The sequence below is a fragment of the Trachurus japonicus genome, chromosome 22 (genome assembly GCF_045865225.1).
Source record: "Trachurus japonicus isolate A0001 chromosome 22, Traja_1.0".
Lineage (NCBI taxonomy): Eukaryota > Metazoa > Chordata > Actinopteri > Carangiformes > Carangidae > Trachurus > Trachurus japonicus.
Genome location: NC_140928.1, coordinates 23,094,576 through 23,115,911, shown reverse-complemented (window position 1 = coordinate 23,115,911; position 21,336 = coordinate 23,094,576). Strand labels below are relative to the sequence as shown.

At 44.3% G+C, this 21,336-nt stretch overlaps 1 protein-coding gene across 3 annotated transcripts in view; it reads left to right on the top strand.

Moving 5' to 3' along the window:
• Window positions 1–21,336, top strand: part of prkd3 (protein kinase D3) — a 38,664-nt gene that overhangs the window by 2,701 nt on the left and 14,627 nt on the right. For all 3 annotated transcript variants that reach the window (XM_085768327.1, XM_085768329.1, XM_085768328.1), the window contains exons 3-4: window positions 16,757–16,895; window positions 20,695–20,826. In XM_085768327.1, the coding sequence (XP_085624453.1) occupies window positions 16,757–16,895; window positions 20,695–20,826 (271 nt within the window). The remainder of the gene's footprint in view (window positions 1–16,756; window positions 16,896–20,694; window positions 20,827–21,336) is intronic.

Genomic DNA, 21,336 nt, shown 5'->3' with positions numbered 1-21,336 from the left:
GAACATGAGGCTAAAACATTTTAATTTCAGTTTTCCAATCTGAGGCGGCCCCTTTGTAATAACAAGCATTGTAAAGCTACACCACAGATTCAATGCCTTTTATGCAAAGTGGTTTTTAGTGTGAGGAAAAAATATACCCATTGCTCCACTAATACCAAATAAGCTCAAAAACAGTAGCTCACATAAACTGGAGCATGAAACCAGCAATAAATTTATGCAGTAATACAATTAATATAGCAAACTGACATCAAAAGTTCATAACATTCATGATTATTTATACTAAATATGCAGTATTTTCAAACATATGAAGCCGCTCTAAATCTCTTACCGAGTTATTTTGTGTTCTTTGAGCCCATGGATGTGGACAGCACTTTATACTTGTGTGGGATTAATGGCGTGTAAAGCCTGTTGGAATAATGAAATGGCACCTATGTGCATCCACACAACCTCTTGTGAATAATGATGATTACTCCATTTGTGTCTGTAATTATTATTGACTGGATAAAAAAGGCGGTGATTAAACAAAGCACTTTCATCAGCCACTAGGATCTGAACATGTAGGTAGGTCAGAGCTGTATTTTTGTTTGTTGGGGTGATGATAATGGAAATAAGAGGTGGGGGGGGGGGGGGTAAAAAATGAATGAAGGGCTTGTGCCGCGAGCAGCAAGTGGAAGATACAGTAGTGAAGGAGTTATCTGTATTGCGTCTGTGTCCTTTGGTTTCCAATGTTGTCCAAGTTGACATTCCAGAGGAGCAGGGTAATGTTGTTGTTCTTTACGAGGGTCTGCTGATTCTCACTAGCTAGTTATGAACAGTTCTGGTCCGCAGAGCAGAAAATCTCATCACTGTGCATATTTACATGGATCCTGTAACATTGGCATAGTTGCAAGAATCTGTAACAGGAAAAGAGTGGGAAATACGATTCTTTGAAGACGGGTCGACGCTTGAAGAAAATCAGTGCAGTGCATTCATAGTGAGTGGGTGCTGATAATTTGCCAAGACGTGATTAGGATCATCTATTGGTTTTGTGCGATTTTTTATCACTGTTTTATCATTTCATATCACATGCGCACATCTAAAGACACCATGGAGTTTCATAAGATATGGCAGGAAGCAATTTAAGTTTATGACCAGCAGTCATGGGAACTTTTAAAAGGCTATAGAATAAACATGTGAACATACTGTACATCCTTCGCCACATAATATACTGCTCATTAGTAGACCAGAGAACATATCCAGCCTGTTCATCCACGTTGTTGTGCATTTCTTCTATTAGACACTGCCAAGTGCAGTGCACTCTCTCAACTATTTCATGATTTCCAGCCATATGGCTTTGATATCAATGGAAAATATGACTGTAAGCCTTGTGCACTCTCCAGTCAATCCCTACCTCACTTCTTGTTCTAAAATATGCATGACAATGGCGAGCCTTTTACAAAGTCCGCTCGCGCCGGCCAACTTTTCCAGCTGAGGATCTCTGACCCTAGCTTTAGCTGTTGACAGTCGTCCCAGGATGTCTCCAGTCAGCACAACCTCAGGTGTCTGTCAGCAGGGGTGAGACAGGAAAAAGCTTTGGGCTTGATGTGGTAATATCTGCATGGAGATGGGGGTCTGGATGGAGGTGTATCCCTCCCCACCCTCCCCACCTCCATGCTGCTGCTTCCTCCACAGAGAGCTGGCCTGCTTCACTAAGTGACTCACCATTCAGCCATGTAACAAACATGGATGCTTATCCCCATTTAAATCTGTTCATTCCGTGTCAGGTTTTCTGCTGTGTCAGCTGTTGCGAGCGAGATTTAGTCGTACGTAAAGCGTGATGTTTAACCATGCTGATATCTTGGTCGCCTTCAACCTTGTATTACAGTGGCGGAGCAAGTCGTGCAGCTCCCTGCTGATTATCTGGGTTTAGGGTAGGAACAACGACCCTGATGCACTATTCCTCGTTTTTTTTTTTTTTAATGAGACCCAAAGGTGCTTTCAGGCCTGCTGGAAGATGGAGTGTTTCCACTGAGTGTGTGTGTGTCTCCGGCTCTGGGCTTTTCCCAGTGCACAAGGGGTTAACAGGAGTCCAAAAAAGTAGGTTTGGATTTATAATGAGCTATTGATATCTCCATCATGCGATACATAGCTTGTCTCCACACACTGTGTTGGCATTATTTCACTGGTAACCGCCTTGTGGTTTTACTGGTTATGAAACTACCACTGTAGAATTGCTGTACATGTGCCCTATATATTGGCTTTGCTAGGTGTGTGTTACTGAAAAGGAAGAAAACAGTTTTTCAACGGATCTCACCCAGCAACAGGACAGAAAGAAAACACAGACTGATCAATCACAGCTCACAGTTCGTCTCCATGTTGTATCTGTTTCACTTCCATAGTCCCAGTCTGTAACATTTGAAGAGGTGGATGTTAGCTACAGTGCAGATTGTTGCTTAACCTACATACATGTAGCTGCTGTAGGTATGGCATAATAACCCTTTGCCACAGATGTATAAATTCCATTTTAAGATTCATATTTTTCATAGCAGAGAATACAAAACCCCCATTTTGACTTTCTGTATCTGCAATCTCATTCTTCCACTATCCTCTCAAAGCTTGTGACCAAACATAGCTTAAGGACAGAAAGTTGTTTTCTCTGATAAAGTGAGCGCTTAATTTGCTGCACTGTTCCCAGTTTTAGTACAATTTTCGTTTTCTTTTTGGTGTTTTATTTTGGAACCTGCTCCTTCGCTGGCTTGCTGAACTATTACAGCAACATCTGACAAACTAGCTCAGGTCCAGTTTTCAACAAGCTTCACACACCAGGGATAAAAGCCCTTCACACTATAGCAGAGGCACTGTGAATACAGTTGGACAGCTGTATAATTTCCAAATGTTTGCATGTACTCTCCTCTACTGTGTATATTGTGTCATGGCTTCAAGTTTGACATTTCATATCTTTCCTGAACCCTTTAGTTTTGAATCGGTCTCATTGTTTGACAGGGAGTCATGCAGCCTGTTATAATAGCTGTGTATTGTATAGATTTTGTACGGCTCATTCCTCTTCCTGCTAAAGGCTCAACCACATGACTTGGCCAGAGTCTGCAGGATAGATTTGCTTTCTCTCTGTTCCCTGTACTGATCTGAAGTTGGGTTTTGATAGTAGTGGTCTGGACCACATTCAACAACTTTTGTGGTTAAGGTCAACCTCAGTCCGGGGTAACCTGATCTTGATGGGCTCACTCTCTCGGAGCAGCTATTGCATTTACTGCTCCTGAAATGTATTGAATAATCTAAAATGTTACTGTTTTAGTGTCACCACTATCAGCTCTTGGCCAGGCTCCTTGAGGACTGTGAGAAAGGATGGAAGGAGCCAGCCAGTGGGTGGTGGAGTCCCTCCCAGTCGGGTACCATCCAGCCCCAGATCTAACCCCACGATGGCCCGTTGACGGCGCTCCAATGGCTCCGAGCAACTCTGAGTCAGGCCGGCCTTGTTACACTTCTCGGATTTTGACTTGTGTGTCTGGTTTTTTGGGGGCTTGATGAATGGTGCGAGATAAACATCCATAGCTTCCACTTGTTGAACACTTCCTGTTTGGTGTCGCCCAAGTCCTCTCGTGCAGCCAGCAAGGGAGCAGTGGCGGGACAAAAGTTCACGACTCCCTGAGAATGACTCCCAGTTAGCCACTTGGTCAGCCCCGACAGCCAGCCAGCTACAGAACATTCCTCTTCACCCAGGCATTTTTGGAGGATGATGTGATGTTGCTTGGGATGGGTGGGATTAGACTGCTAGGAAACTGAAAATATTTGAAGCTAAACACTTGCTTTGGTAGTGCTGAACGTTTGACAGATTTGATGGATGCTGTACTGCCAATTAAGGTGATCAGCAGAGTTTATTTTTCACTCTTTATAGGACCATATTTGATATTCTACAATGGTGCAATTTCACTTTCGGTGGACTTGCTTTCTGGTGAAATGCTGGCACCAAACAGGTTTGATATAAACAGAGAATTTACAGTGCAGCTTGGCACCAGTTGAAAGTTTCTCTCACCGTCAAAGGGGATGATAAAGCTTAGCAGGAGGAAGGAAATGTGAAGTTCTTCTGGCATAGGTAATGGAAAAAAACATTACACTTTTGCCTGAAATGTTAGTTTTATGAATACTTTAATTTTAGTGCTTGTCCTTAGGATGTTGCTGCATTTTCGCTACAGCTGGAAATGTTGTGAAAGGCAGCTGCCTCAGCCACAGGTTTCCCTACTGGTTTTGTCAGCGCCGTAACTCCCAGTTCTGGTTGAGGGCTGTACATCTGCCTCTGTAATTAACGAGACAAAGGCCTTTTTGAGTCAGAACCAGGCTACGTTGAACAACATACAGCGAAACGGCAGAGCGTTATAAAACAGAAGGATTTAGGTTGTTCTAAACCTTTGTGTAATATCGATTGCATGATGCAAGGTAACGCTTGGCAGAGAAACGAGATCGGCTCAACATTCCTCATCAAGATTAATTAGACTGAGTTGCAACAGTGCAGAATCTTTGGTTTGCATTTATGTGTTTTCTTTTCTTCATGATGTTGTAGGCTTTTTGTTTGCCAAAGGTTATGTATCCAGTGGTGATTATGCTTTAAAAGTAAATAATCTCATTAGCCCTCTCAGCCAAGTTCTTACAGTTTTTGATAATATGCTTCATCTGGAAAAATTAAGGTATAGAAAGCAGCAAGACAAAATTAAAGAGAGACGAAAATAAGAAGTGAAAATAGTCAGAAAAGAAGGATGCAGATGGAAAATGGAGGGACTGCAGTTCACATCAACCAAAACTAACTGAAACACACGGGAAATAAATCACCACCATCTCCCTCCCTCCTTCCCTTGGAGAGTATAAGCCCACATCTGCATGTTCCTATGGAGCTGGCAGCCATATTTCACCCCAGAGGACGTCCCAACAGCGGAGGGCTTTATGTGTGATATACATGGAGCCAGACGTTTCCTGGAAAGCACATTCAGCTCCTTCTCAAGGAAAAACAGGTCACACTCGAATCAAAATACTCACTGTTGGTATTGGTTCTGAATCCACACTGTTACGGCCTTAGCCTTTTTCCAACTTAGATGGTTTTCAGAGTTCATTTGGTGTATTCCAAAACCATGGAGTGGACTGAATTGATATCACAATGGGGAATCCTGAAAAAAAGTCTTCAATGTACAACTGAAAAGCCTACTCGCACTAGGAATCTATCAATTTCCCCAGTCTTGGAGTAATTTGTGGAAAATGGAGAGAGAGAGAGAGGGAGAGAGAAGAAAAAAGAAAAAAATATCTCTGAAGTTAAGTGAGCTAAGTAATTTCTACCATCTGCAGTGCACATTTCTGCCGCCTCGCTCTCCTTTAAATGTAAAGTGGCAAGGCAGAACGCAGGGCCCGGCCACAAGACTCAGAGAATGACAGAATGGAGAAGAGCGGTCCTCTCCGGGGAAAAAGGGGCAGGGGAGGCTGGGACAGCCCTGCTGGCAGCGCCTCGCATGGGGCACCGAGGGGGTTGTGGCCACCACCGTACAGCTCAATGCCTGATGCCAAAACCATCAGAAGAAAGCCACTCCTGCCAACAACCGTGGCTTTGATTTGGATTCTCTGCACTTCTAGCTTTTGCGCACCAAATGCCCTTCACCATACTTGACTTTTCGCCGGTGGCGGGTGATAATCTCGCATCACTCCAATCTCCTCTAATGCCATGTGAATGGGCCGTGATTGTGATTATATTGAAGTGGTAGGGCAGCAGTCATTTAGAACCCCGTTAATACTCGTGGAATCCCGGTGACTTTGTCCTTGTGAAGCCAACCACATGTGGTGATTTAGGAGTGACTTCCTGAGAGACCCTGCCAGTTTCCATTCATAAATTTGTAACCATAGCATAACACGGTTCGCTGGAAGAGGATATTTCATTTCCCTCATTAATTTACTCATTAACAGTTTGAGTTTCTTCTCCTGTTTAACTGCAGTTCCACCTTGACTGCATTCCCCAACCTCAGCACACTGAGAAGACCTCAACCATGAAAAACGCTGAACGCAGGGGGGGGACGCTTAATGACAAGAGCACGGCCCTCGTCAGGATATTAACCCCTTGCTTATTTGGCATATAGTTAATGTCTAATGTTGCTTTTCTGAACTGAGGAGCCCTTCAAATCAAAAGACTAGTACAAACAGATGTTATAATCATGACCATAGCATCTGCTAACATGCCAAAAATGTTTCCACTGTCCTGCAGTGAGGAGCACACAGTCTCTGTTGTAGCTACACAGTCGTATCAGTGTGGTGTTATTGATCCCTGCAGCACAAGCAGGTTGCAGAATGTCTTATTCTGTGTTGTTTTCTCAGTACTGTTTGCCTTTTCCTGTCTTTCAGCATCGAGGGTGATCTGTCAAACTGATAGGGAAGGTGGCAGGGGAAGTGCAATTACATGTTGATGCAAAGTTGTTGCTAGAACAAGAAAGCTACGATGTTATGAAGGGGAAAGGAAGGGTCTTCAGAAAATGCTGCCATATAATGAGCAACGTTTGGCCTGAATGGAGAGGAAAGTATCTGTGGTACAACTCTACTTCTGTTTGATCGGGCTGTCTGCTCACTCTTAAAAACCCGAGGGAAGCAGGCAGCCGCTCATTGTGACTCCTTTGTGTTTCTGTGTCTCTTTCTCCAGCCGTGCTCACTGTCGGGTTAGTTCCCCTCAGAGCCGCTCCCTGTTTCCATATTCTCTCTCTTCTGCTCCTGCTCTCCAATCTGCTGTGGTCGGCGGAGCAGCACAGCCCGTGCAGTCTGTGTGCCTGCGCTCAAATGGCTTTTTTTCTCCCCTACACTGCACTTGCCATTATTCTTGTCTTGTGTGTTTAAGCGTTGTGAGAAATTGCCTCTTGGTGTCTCTGTTTTGAAGAAAGGTGACAGCATGGGTGTTGGAATTTGGCTGGACCCCGAGTGTTTAGTTTAGAGAAGTTTTATTACATAGGAACAATTGTATTTCTGCGAAGCCGCTAATTTAACAAAAGCGCCTCTGTAAAAAAGTTACTTCTCATGATTAATCATAAAGAAAAAGTGGGAAAAGCTCAAGCAGCCAGTCAGTCCAGACCCACTTAGTTAAACAGACCCCAGAGCAATTATTAATGTTTCAGTTGAGCAACAGCAGCATGTTCCTACATCCTGCCATTACCGCGCACCTTCTGACCCCCTGCTCCACCAGAACGGGAGAAAGTGCTGTCACCATCAATCTCCACATAAATACCCCCGGGTTCACCTGTTTATTTGCCCCGTGTGGAGGTGAATCTGTTGGCTGTCCCCGGCTTCTCCGGGCCCGAGAGAGCGAGGAGAGAGTGGGGGGGGGGGGTGAAGTGTGCGCTGCAGTATATCTCTGAAGGTGAAGGCGCTGGTGGAGGATCGCAGCGGGGCTATAACTCATCAGCGGTGTGCGGGGGCCCCGGCCAAGCATGTTTTAGATCACACTGCTCTCTTCCTGAGAAGCTCTGGATCCTGTGACTCAGCCTTCCTCTTCTCTGCCTGGCCTCTGGACACTGTTAATGCATGCAATGCTCATGCACACACACACACACACACACACAGTGAGCAAGCACCCACATGTACAAGACACTGTCATCAGGAGAGAGAGTTGAGTCATTTTTCTGTCATGCATGTTAAGAACTAGTGTTATATAGGCTAGGAGCCACCTGGCTCTCATTGGGGGAGACGGTGGCTACTAACCAAATGGTGACCTCACCCACCATTATCTCCACTCCACTTCAGTGCGTCTGTACTTCAGGCCAAATTACCACAGAGAGGAGTATTGTTTCTCTGGGTCCAAATAATCAAAAGCCTGGTGAAATAATTGAGGGATTTTCTTTGGAGAGCGTCGCAGCGACGTTTTATGAAACCAGAGAGAAATGTAGCTGGCAGCCGTCAGCTAGTGCGGTTGATGTAAATTGGCTAAGCGCTATAGCTTTGTTAGAGTCTCCTGATGATTGAAAGAGGTCTAGGATGGCAGGTGGAGAGTCTCCCTGCTGTATACTGCGGTCTGGACGCGACCCCGGGCCCGAGCCAGGCGGTTAAAGTCATGATCCCACCTTGTCTGCACCAGAAAACGGAGATACACGCACACACATACAGACACACACATGCATGGCTCCTCAGTGTGCAGTAAGAGGTGGATTAATTACATATGAGCTCTTGGCACTTTTTCAGACCCCTGCGTTTCTCATCTTACCAGTCGAAGCTTGGCCGTGCTGCTACGGCCAAGCTTCGGTGTTCACACTTTTTCCTGAAACACGCAGCAAAAGATAAATGCGAGGGGTGAGAAGTAGGTCAAACAATAAGCTGCTTTGTCATTACGCTGACCCCCTGTTTATACAAAAGCAGCATGCAGAGGGTGGAGTGGAGTGCAGTGAAGGCTTCCACCTTGTGCAGCCGCGTGTTAACAGTCCATGCATGTTGAAACCCACTGCAGATATACAGTATTTCAAGTTGAGCTTTATTTCACGCTTTGGCTGGGAAGCATCAGCAGCAGCAGCATCATCATTCAGACTGGATTTATTAGCTCCGGAGGACATATAGTTGTGTTGTGTGTTTTCCACGATGAGACAGCCTCACACAGTCAAAACGCCTATGAATGAGCTGTGAGCCATGTATACTGCCGCATGCATGGAAGGAAACGAGTTAGTCAGCCTCGCAGAGTGAGAAAGTCACAGCTTCTCCCACCACATGAGTTTCCTTTCCGCTGCACGAGGCCCGCTTCAGTCGCTTTACCTTTTGCGTTTCTCCCTCGTGCAGTGGAAAAGAAGCTGACTCGTCTTCAGGAGGGGGGGGGGCACGTTGTGGTACGAAGAGAGCGGTGGGATGAGTTTGCTTGATCCTGCGTGTGTACGAAGACGCTCGCTTGAATATGAACCATATGAGGGTAGCGCTTTGTCAGTCAGCTACACCTCACCTCCTTGCTCCCCCCAACCCCCCCTCTTACTCGTTCTGCTTCCAGCTGTAGCGTGTTTGTCTTGGCCTGCGCCTGCAAACGGAGGAGCGAATAGTTTTATGTAATGTACCATTGGAATCAAGCGTTCCTCCTCTGCCTTTTTCCTTCCATGCACTATAGCTGCGGAGCAGAAGGGAAGCACGGTCTATGGAGTCGCTTGAGTCATCGCAGGCTGTCATCAGTGGATGTGCAGTTTATTCTAGCAGCCTACGAAAATGATCCGAAATGTCATGCCAAATGAGCACAGTGGGTGCTGTGGTAGATGATGTGGCATCAACTGGCTATTTATGAACATCAGTAATGCATGTTATCAAACTTTTCAGATAACCATCAGTATTAGTTTACAGTATCAGTATTCGTTTTGGTTCAGATGTCCCTAAATTAAAAAAAGAAAGAAAGAAAGAAAGAAAGAAAGAAATTATGATCAATGACAAATATTAAAGGCATAGTTTAAGATTTTGGAAAATAGTGTTTTTCACTTAGTAGCCATAATGTTTGTTGCATTGTGTAAATTAGGGCTTTCACAATATCAAAATAATTTGACCTAAATACAAGCGTGGGGAAGTGGAGCGAGTCTGTAACATCAACTGCACTGTCACCTCACAGCAAGAGGTTTCTGGGTTGGATCCCCAGGCTCTATGTATCAGCCCTGTCTGGCCAATTGTCTGGGGCGTACCCCCACCTTCAACCTATATCAGCTGGGACTGGCTCCAGTGACCCTGCAGTATAGCTCCTTCAATTGATGGATGATAAATGAGAAAATAAAATTATTCATTTAGACAAAATAATAATTGCGACCGCAGTAAAATTCTTATTCATAGTAAAAACAAAAAAGGGAACCAGGTAAACTAATAAACCAAAGATCAAGAGCATATACCTCACAGCATCAACATGTGTTATAATAACACAATGTTACTGTGTTTTCATTTTAATAATCATTTGTCATTTTTATATCAAATATTCCAACCTACACAACAGTTGTTCATCATCTACAATCTACAAGTCTGTCATGTTTGGAAACAATACATTTGGATAGTCAGTGAAGTAGTCATGGTACTAGTATGTTAAAAGTTCATTGGTACATTAGACAAAAAAATAAATGCTTTGAAAAATTGAATCAAATTTGCCTGAGACTGAGAGACTAAGAATGGACAGTGTCCCCATCAAAGTGAATTATTTCGAAATCATGCAGTCAAATTATATGGAAACTGTTAAAGCGGGACCAAAAACAATTAACGTTGAATAAGACAGTGGAAAACCAGAGTGTTTCTAATGTGCCCTCTTTTTTTTATTCCTAACTCCAAGTGACAAATGAATTATTTGTCCGCTCGCTTGATGCCCGCGTTTAGCGATCTCATAATTCGCCGCGCATGTGTTCCTCGTAGCGTGCTGTGTGGAAAAACTTTTGCTTGGTATTACATTAATAATATGTACTGAAAACAAATACAATTCCACGGTTGGCTTTAATAAATTAACACAGTTTTCCACCCGCAGTGTTTGATGTGACTGGAGCAGAGTAATTACACAGCTTTCCCCCACCGAGGTTCGCGTGAGCACATAATTGGATTTTCCAATGCATTCGTTTGACGCCTTCTTGAAGTAGCTACATTTTCCTCTGTTGTGGGCATTGACGTGCACCTCAAAGTCAAACAATGGTTTCCCCATTGTTTTGACATAAAACAATGTTTTCCTATTTGTGAAACCCTCACCATGGCTCAGTGGAACTTCATGGTTTCATGACAGGCTGAGGAGTGTGATGATGCAGCATGTTATCTATCAAATCTGCAATACATAATAACTCATCAAGGCTGGCTTGAAGGAATGAAGCAGCAAGCCTGGATATGTGGCACAGCTCTGGTCTTATTGGTCTCCTGCTAAGGTGTCTGTGTGTAAAACAAAGAGACATCAACATCTTGTGTTTCCTCATGTAGGTCTCTGGGGCGCTGTGATCTGGGTCTCTGCTCTGTTGAGTAATTGCAGGGTTATCAGTCAATAGCCTTATTTATCTGCTGAATAAAAGCACCTTGTATCATACTGGTCTTGTGACACTCTTTATCTTTCCACCTCAAGCTAAACGAGGAAGGGCCCTCCACCTCCTGACTCTGGTTAAGGGTTTCACAAGAACCCTGTACCTAGATGAAAATATTTAAGTTCAGTCCTCTGGAGGGAGGTTAGATAATAGATAATCCTTTAAGACTGTTTTGTACTTATTTAATCTGCACAGGCACACCTGGGAGCAGAGCAGGACCAAAACTTGTTTGTCTTCGGCCTTGGGGCTAGTTGCCTGCTTGAGGACATCCCAGAAGTTGTTGTGGTGTGAATGTTGCTCAGTCATCGTTGCAGCCGAATGGACATAAGGGCAAAAAACACATCTACTGTTTTCCATCCACTCTTTCATTTTAGATCTGTCTCTCCACAATGAAATGTCAAAACAATAGTAAAGTTCTTACATTCATGTGTAGGTACAGGCAGAAACAATTTTAGTTACTCAGTAATCTCACACAGTCTGGAGAGATCTAGAGGGAAATCATATAAAAAAAAATTAGATATTATGGAAATTCTTTGCCACCAGAAATAAAACTCCTTGTTCATAATCTTTTTATTATGTAAAAACATTTTGTATAGTGACAACTCTCCGTATTTTTCTAAATGAACATTTGTGCTTGAACTTCTATCTGACTGAGAAGTTCAGGCTGTGTCACATTTATGATTTACAGAGCAGGAATCAAGACTGGCAGAGGCCAGCGAGTCAACATCATGAAAAACACAGCGGCAGTGGTCACATGACAATCACACAATATTGTGGAAAACTCTCTCTTTTCTTTCCCGCATTACAAAACTTGACATTTTCAAATGCGTCCACTTTGAAGAGTATGAAAAGCTCTATTGTTGATGGTCTGAAACTGTGTGAATAAAAAGCTGACTGAGAGAAACTAAGAGGAGAACGATGAAATTGTTGAAAAATGTTAAAATACTAAGTCTATTAATAATTTAAGAAAAATACAAAATAATAAATGTGGATTTATTTATTATGCTTTTGTTGAATAAATAATTACAGAAAAATAATAAGCAACTCTTTTATTCATCATTGAAAAAGCAATAATACGATAATTTCTGAGTTCCAACTTCTCAGATGAGAAAATTTAATGCATCAGTTGAACAAAACAAGCAATTTGATGAGGATAATTTAGAACGTTACAAAACTGTGGTCGCAGTTATTATTTCTTCTTAAACTTTTTTTTCAATAATCTCTAAACTTTTAAAGGCCAAACGATTGAAAGATTATTTAAGAAAATAACAGCTCATCTAGCAGCCATTCTGCCTATTAGCTGTGTTACTTCCTCAGAGGAAAGCACGATGACTGGCTGTTTTTCTAAGTGGTATGTTGTTTATGAAGCTCCTCATGTGTGTAACCTTTTGCTCATGCAGGCTGCTCCGGAGCAGGGAACACTGTAGCCGTCCTCCACATCTGTGTGGCTCCCTGCCAGACTAATAAAGGTGTGAGGCAGCCTGAGGTCAAGCAGCATACTTTTCCTTACTGTAATCACATGGCCATCTGTCAGAACCTGTGCACCGCTCTCAGCACCGCTTCCCTTTGGCCACCCACCTCTGCCTCACATCGCACTTGCACAGAAACTCAAATGTCTCACCGCATAATCATGTGCCTGCTATTCTGTTTCGATAAGAGCGTTTACTGTCCCGTGTGACTGACAGCCTCCACACATTACTTCTGTGTTTTTTTTTTTCAGTGTGATAGCAAAGAAATTCAGTGGAACATTCAAAAACAAGCCACAACTCCCGTCCCCCGCCAGGTGTTAATGTCATATTTATTGTTTGATTTAGCCTGCGTGAATGAATTATGACTCATTTCCAATTTGTCATTTCCAGCTTTATGGTGCAACTGATAGTAACAGCCACAGAGGAGAAAGCATCAGCAACAGTCTTAAATGCCAAAAGGCACAGTTGGTTATTCAAACCAGATCCCTTTTTTTTTTTTTTTTTATTCATTGGTGTCTTGAGATCATTTGTTTTTGGCTCCCAGTGAAACGGGACCATATTCCAGATCTGCGCTCCCACACCCAAACCATGTCCCGTCTTTCCTCTTCCCTCCTGCCTCTCGCCCTCTTTCCTTATAACAGGATTTAGCTTATCAATGGCGGATTAGTTCGTTTAACAAAAGCTTACTACTGCAAAGCCCCTTTCCACTCGTCCTTCCAGCCTGACTTTGTGGACCTCACACACTGCTCCTCCTCGCCGGGGTCTTTGGTGTGCGTGTGTGGTCGCGGCTGCTCGGCTGAATGGATTTGGAGATGACAAAAGACATGCTTAGTCACTACGGGCTTGGGGAGATGTATGCAGCAGCATGTGTGGGTGATGGTGTGTGAGGGTGCATATGTGTACAGGCGGTGGACGATTTATTTTTACATGCAGGAAGGAGAAATGTGTGAATATAGGGATCTTTTGCTTTATGCATTCACTCCCCACCCCACACACACACACACACACACACACACACACATACATACAGGTTAAACCGTCAATTCTAATGTAATCTGTGTGTGATCTGAACAACAATACTGTTAAAATGTGCCCCAAACCTGCCAATCTATTGTTCTGCTACCTCTCTGGGCTTCCTCTTGCTTTAATGGACCTTGGAAAAAAAAGCGGTGTCCTCTGCCCTCACAGTCATTACATGCTGGCCTGCAGATGCTGCTGTGCTGGAATGGGACCCTGTTCTGTCCAGTGGAAAGTGTTGCGTGAGGTGCCAAGAGGAGGAGGTGACTCCAGCTGGCTGGATTTGGGCATGGACCACAATTTTTGTGTGTGTCTTTGTGTGTGTGTGTGTGTGTGTGTGTGTGTGTGTGTGTGTGTGTTGGAGAGCAGGCGTGTCAGGCGAGTGGAGGAAAACCCCACCATGACACTGCAGCCGGCTCAGGAAGGATACCCCCCCCACCCCCCCACCACCACCACCCCTGCCCCCCTCCCACACACACACACACACACACACACACCGCCACCCCGGGCCTGCCTGTGGCATGGTGATGGTTCGGGCCACATACCATTAATCACCTCAGAGAGTGACAGGACTTTAGGATGCAGCTATGTCAGGAGGGAGGGTGGGGGGGTGGGGGGGACTTGGAAATGTTCCATTATACAGGCACGTGCCCTGTGCCTCACTCAGAGCTGTGCATAACTGTTTCTCTGCTACTCTATGTGACTTTAGTTTCAACGGGTAGCCCCTTGAGATATGCCATCTCATTTTCAAGGGGGTCCTTATTAAAGGGATAGTTCAACATTTTGGAAAATTGGCCCATTGCCATAGTCCTTATAGTTTTAGGAGTAGGTTTGTTACCTTTAATTGTCGGTGCAAGCTATTTTTAGAACGGCGGAGCAGAGCCGCAAGCTGCTCAGAGCTACGCTACAGAGGCTAATGGGATTTCTTGGTTTCTCTCATCAAACTCATCAAATACACAATCCAACAACTCCAAAACGCTCTTGTGGACGAGTTGTGCCCTGCACATTCACCACGCTATGAGATAATAACGGAACGTTATGAGACAGAGTTGTTTTCGAGGCAAAAGCAGAGGCAAAAACAGAGACCGAAAAACTGCCCTCGACAGGAACGCGCATCAGCGGTTTTGCATTAATTTACCTCAAAAACATGACTATACAATTATCAAAATGTTGAACTATCCCTTTAACAACAAAAATACAAAACAAGAGTATAATAGTACAATAATTACACCTCACTATCAGAATGTGACTGAATATGACAATCTGATGCTGAACTAGTTGTGACACAGCTGTAATAATCCTCATACAGGGGGCAAGCTACCACTCCTATGGAAGCTATAACGTCATAACATAAGGAAGGATGTGTGGGGCGTGGGGTGTCGGTGTCGGGTGTGGGTCAATAGATGAACTGTCACAATGTATCTTCAAAACACATTAGCACATGAACTCACCACAAGCCTGCAGAGTGTGTGAGGGTTTGTTTACACCACAGTGTTATCAGCTCATCAGTATCACTGTTGGTCAAAGTGTGTTTGTGCATTTGTCTATTGTTGTTGTCTCTTTTTTAGTCCATACGATTTAGATCAACATCTTTCTGACACAGGCAAACCTAGATGTACAGTACAGGTTAGAGATTAAGTGTTATCTTTGGTGAACTTGTTTTGATAGTGTCTGTCTGACACATTATTTCACCGCAGCACAACCTCAGTATCTCCATTAAAGACATAATTTTGAAAAAAGGGAATGTGGCGTGAATTAAAGTCAACCTCGTTTCAATTTTGAACAGCTTCTTCTATTAAAAGGGAAAGTCCACTCTTTTTTTTTTTTAAATAGATGGTCCATGCTTGCTATTCTGAGCCTGGTGGGTCTTTCATGGGAAAAGCCAATCGCTGCACAAGAAGAGATGTTTTGTGTTTTGATGTACTTGACTGATCCCTGAAGGGACGTGTCCTCCTCCACAGGGAGATCATCAGCACCACTTGCTGCGTCGTAGCGTCTCTCTCTGTCCGTGCCTCTTGTCCCTCCCCCTCTGCTGTCCCAGAGAAACCCACTGTAGCTGTCGGCCTCTTACCTTCTGATGGTCCCACTCCTCTCAGGCTTTTGTTGACGCGAGTGATCTCATAATACGCCCGTGTTTTCCCCGAGCCATCAATCTGTCTCACTGTCTCTGTAATTGTGTTTCTTGGCAATTTAAAGGCTGCAGGTGTCTTAGTGTCCCGTGCCCAGATGCTGTGCCAGCCCCTGTGCTCCTGGGCCACTGTGGCATTGTTCTACGTGGCCCATTGTGTGTGACCCTGGTTCAGGGGGAAACAGCTGGTGGATCCTACAGCACCAGCCTGCTTAGCGTTGAGACTTGGGCTGATGCTTTGTTGTGAAATGGCCTGAGCTTCAAAACCTGAGTTCAGGATCTGAACATCCATCCCCTGTTGATGGGTACCGTGTTGTGGTGTGTAGGAGATGAGGGCTTTTCCTCTGGTACTCGCTGTGCAACCTTTCATTTGAAATCAGTTTTTTTGTGTATATTTACATTATATATCATACATACATTGATACACATGTGTATGTATGTCTCCAGGCTGTAGGCCTATGCTTTTGACAGGACCCTTGCTCTCCAGGAGGCTACGGGCTGCCCTTAGAACAGGAAGTGACTCAGTATTGACTGGCGCTGCACTTCCTGTGCGCTGATTCTCCTCTACTCCTCTCAGGATGTTTACCTCCTCCTCCTTCTCAGCGTCTCCCTCTCCCACCCTCCTCCTCTCGCCCCCTCCCTCCTTTCTGTGATCACGTGACTTCACGTTTGGTGCTCCGAGCTCCAGTTCACGACCTGGTCTGTCTAGGTTTGGTTTGGCCCAGACATCAGCGCTGACGGCGACGGCTGAATCGGAGGTTCCTGGCCAGAGGCAGATTTTTTCTTTGTGCGGACTTGTTTAAACATACAGAGTGCGTTGTTTGAGTGGTTTATCATGATTATTCCAGGTTTGCGTTAAGAATTCACTGTTTTAATGGAAACAATGTGAAATAAATGAGTCATAAAACAGGCGTAGAGCAGAACACCTGGGCTTTATGAGTCTCTGAAGGGAAGAAAGGAGCAGGAGCTCTCTCCCTGAGCCACTGAGTTCAAATACTCATATTGATCATGATGTAAGCCACTGGAAATGATGTCATGTGTGTGTGTGTGTGTGTAGTAGCCACCACTTGTGCTCACACATCTGGCCGAGTTTCACCGGCATCTCTACTTTGCATATCATCTAACTCATCTCCTCTTCTTCCCAGTTCCCAGAGTGCGGCTTCTTTGGCATGTACGACAAAATCCTGCTGTTCCGCCACGACTTAAACGACGAGAACATCCTGCAGAGGCTGACCTCGGCGGAGGACATCCATGAAGGAGACCTCATCGAGGTGGTGCTGTCTGGTACGTAACCTCCTCCTCCGCAGCCACAGATTAGTTTCTTATTGTGTTGCCTTGACTATCTCAAAACAGTTTCGGCACACGGTTTGTCCTGCAGCATCTCAGATTAGTGAAAACACGGACAAAGCTGCACTAAAATGATGAATTGCTACTTCATTGTATCTTTGTGAGGTTAAAGAAAAAACATTGACTCAACAGAACAGGGAACTGTTGCTCTTGGCAAATAGAACGAACAAGAAGTTCTAATCATGTAGTCACAGTGTTCCTCACTTCAAATTACACATCTAGGTAACTTTTAGCCCCTGAGCACAGAGGCTTCGGGGATATTTAATTTATCATCTAATGAACGCGGTAGCTTGAAAGCAGTTGCAAACATCAGTTGTGCTGTTTTTAATCTATGAGAGAGAAACCCAGCTGTTTAACCCATGTGTTTCAATGAGGGGAAGAGGCAGAGGCTGTAGAGAACAGTGAAGTTGACAGTTCTTCATTTATCTCTTTATGCTCATGTGAGCTGAATATTGTGTACAAATTGTAATACAGTGGTTTTGTTGGCCCAGCTTTGTTCCAGTCTTTTTCCAAGTCCAACACAAACAGGCTGAAAGTCATGCTCCTTTCTTTCCAAAAACAGAAGAAAAATGAACCTAAAATTCCACCACACAGTTATAAAGTTGCCCAAACGCTAATAAACTGGAGGAAGCTTCCCTTGTTACATTTTTTGCGCCTCGTCAGAGCCGACACACCTTCCAGTAAAACCCTGCCTGTTGTGTCTTGTTCAAGGGCACTTTAGCAGTGGGTCAGATGTTTGCTGTCAGAGTCATCCGCACTCCCTGACACAGACTTTTAATATGGTTCTTGTGCAATTCGGTGCTTGTGAAGGGAATGACTCAACACCTCATTCATTAACTCATCTGCCTTTGCTTCTTATGACAAATGACTGTTTTTCTTCTGTTTTTGTTTCTTTCTTCCTCCTCGAAGTTTTCCACCAGCTTGTCCACCTCAATATCGGCTTCACAGGTGTTTAGTCTTTTCTTTTTTCTTGAATCAGCTTCCTGTCGCGGAGCCGAGACCAACAAATGGCTTAGAGAATCTGTTCAGAGCTAATCTGTTCTCTGGCTCCATCTGCCTCCACGAGGAAGCACCTGACACCACCTGTGCTGGATATCTCCTCCTCTCTCCTGGGCTCCGAGTATTGTTTGCGGGGGATTTAGATTGTATAGGTTCAGGATCTGAGGATACTTCAGGCATCAGAGCTGAGGAATGTAGACTAAAGACTGGAGAACTTCCTTCTTTTTGTTTCTCACTGTCTGTGTTTGTCTTGCGCTCTCTTTTGTGTCAGTCTTTGTTGCTCCCTCTTTCCCTCCTCTGCGCTCTCTTCTTCTAATCCCCCTCCCCTACCTCTACAAATCCATCCGCAGGTGGAAGCTCCACCAGCGGAGCTAGACAGTTTACGGTCTGAGATATCCTTGATAAAAAAAAGCGTCATAGAAGATTTGCTACATACAGCAACACTCCCAGTTTTCTTTTTTTTCCTTCTTCATCCCACACTGAATAAAGCTGGCCCTCTTCATGAGAGGGGCTCCGCTATGTCACGCACTGGATCTCTGTTTGAGAAACACGAGCTGAGAGATCCACATTCCCAAAGCCTTTCATTTGGTTCACAGAAAATATGAACCTTTCCTGCCCCACAATTTGTCTCCTGTCATCTCTTTTACCCAGCGCTCCCTAACCAACCTGCTGCTGGGATTCTGCGGCTGTGGGAGAGAGACGATCCGAATATCTCTCTCGCTGCGAGAGGGAGGCAGAAGTGGCTTTTTCTTGGCTGCGGGCTCAAAGGAGAGGGCTTGTTTTTCCTGCAGTAAGTGATTGTAGTAGACCCGCCGAGTGTAAACACACTCTGATGTGCGGGGCGGCCCTGGACGCAGCGGACACAGCGCGGGCCATCTCGGCCCATGAGGCTTGAGGTTTGGCCCTGACCGATTGTCCCTTTGTTCTGTTTTTCACTCCCTTTAGAAAATTCCCACCCACTTGCACAACAGGCCGGGCTCCTCGCTCGACCGCTGCCGGCGATGTGAAATTGATATTTTACAACACCTTCTGTTTGTCATAAATATGGCAAACTTGTTTTTGTCAGATGGAAACTTGTGGCCTGCGAATGGAAACCCGGAGCCTCAAAAAGCAAACAGATAGCGCATTCATGTGAGCCTCTCCGCTCGTGAGAAGCGCCGCGAAAAACAACGTGTCGAGTTTATGTTTGGCGCCGTTTGATGCTAACAAGCGCGACAAGCATTACATAACGCTGTGACTGCTCAGAGGCAGCCGGTTGTTTTGCAGACGTGTGTGAAAAAGCTGATGAATGCTGCCTTTCATGTGCCGATACCAGGGAGCTATGTTTACCCCATGACATGTGACCTGCCCCAGCTCCTTCAAATAAAAAGCCAAACTACCGAAACCTCACCCCATCAACCATCAGATGTATCTTCTACGGAGAAGAACACCACCCCAGTCTTCTCTGATCATCTCTTGATTTGTCTTTGTTGTGCATAAATATGAATATATCAGAGATTTAAACTTCACTTGGCGTAAAATGAATATTTGTTTTTTTATTTGGGTTGACCTCAACATTAACCTTCGACTGTGGAAATGTTGCATTCTTTGTCAAATTAACAGATCAGATTGATTCAGTGTGACTGGCTATTTATTGCCTCAGAGGAATTCTGTGACATCTTACAATTTTTTTTTCTTTTCTAATTGTTTTCTGTCTTCAAGGATGTTTTCTCTTTACTTTATATGGAGCAGATTCTTGACAAAGAGCGTTTTTCTTTTTTCTTTTTACTGGCCTAATGTCATATTTGTTGTTTGTCTGTATCTCATCACAGCAACAACAGCTGAGAATGTCCACACTTGTCCAATGAAAAATGTGTTGGGTTGAATCGCCTCAAAGGGAATGAACTAACACACACTATATGACATCACCCTTGCCACACACACACATACATACACACACATGCATGCACACCAACAGCCACAGGATTTGCTGCTTAACCTGTGTGTAAAGATTAACCATTCCCTTGTTGGTCCCTGGTCAAATGATTGTGCAGGAACACTTACTAATGCAGAGTCTGAGAGAACAGAGGCTTCACTCAGACTCACACACACACACACACATTTGGCAGCAGTCACCACCGTATCTTACTCATCTTCACATCTCTGATGATTCACAGCCATGATTAATGGAGTCTTGCTTCCAGCAGTGAGCTCAGCGTCTGTTTGACACAACGCAGCAGAAAAATAAGGGAAGAATAAGAGAGAAAGAGACAGAGAGACGGATCCTCAGCTCTGTTGGATTCGCTCATGATTGCATAAGAACAAAGATAGACAGATATAACAGGACCTTTCTGCATTTCTCTGGTGTCTTATGGGTGTGCCCTCTCACTTTGATACAAGAAATGATGAAACTCAAGTAGTGCCCCTGCAGATGTGATGCCCTCTACTGCAGCACTGTGGATACAGCACTCACACCAGAGAGTTCACTTTCAGTGGAGCTCTTCTTCGCTATATTTTCCCACAACACAAGAATGCACACATCGTGAGCCTGCATATTGTCTGATATTGCTTTGATATTAAAACCTGATGAAATAGCTTCCAGATACATGTGATAAATGGCTGCTCTCTTCTTTTCCTTTGTCATCATTTCTTCTGATTTTTTTTCCCTTTTATCCTTCAGCTTTCTTTGAAAAACCATTTTCCATATTTGTTTTGCTGCTGCCAAGTTTTAGTTATACCACTTGTGTGTTGTTTCTAGCTCAAGCAACAGTTGAAGACTTCCAGATCCGACCCCATGCCCTCTTTGTCCACTCCTACAAGGCCCCCACCTTCTGTGACTACTGTGGGGAGATGCTATGGGGTCTGGTCCGGCAGGGGCTCAAATGTGAAGGTTAGACGCACACACATGCACACACACCTGGATGGAAAACTACAAAACACTTTGTTCTTCTCAAATCCTCTAAGACCTTTTGTTTTATCTCATGGATTTACTATTAGAAATCCAGACTGTAGACAGACACACACACACTCACAACACCTCTGACCTTAAGAATGTATCAGAGAGAGATACAAGCAAACAAGAAAGATTTGGTCCGGGCACTGGAGCCAGTGAAATGCTTGACATTCAGATCCCAGTGGAGTTATGGCACGCTGCCTCGCTTTCATTATTTTGTCATCGTTGGATCAGATTAGAATCATACGCTTTCATGTTCCTGTCATTAGGCTGCGTTTTGAAGTCCCGTCTGACCATGAATTCAATTGAAAAAGCTGATTTATCTACCAGTGAAACACAAAATCATAAATTCTCTCATACAGGCCTATTCATCAGTGGGGCCATCTTGTGGCTGATGTGCAAAGTGAAATATGTTTTTCACCTCTCGGGCCGGTGTGCTGTTTTCAT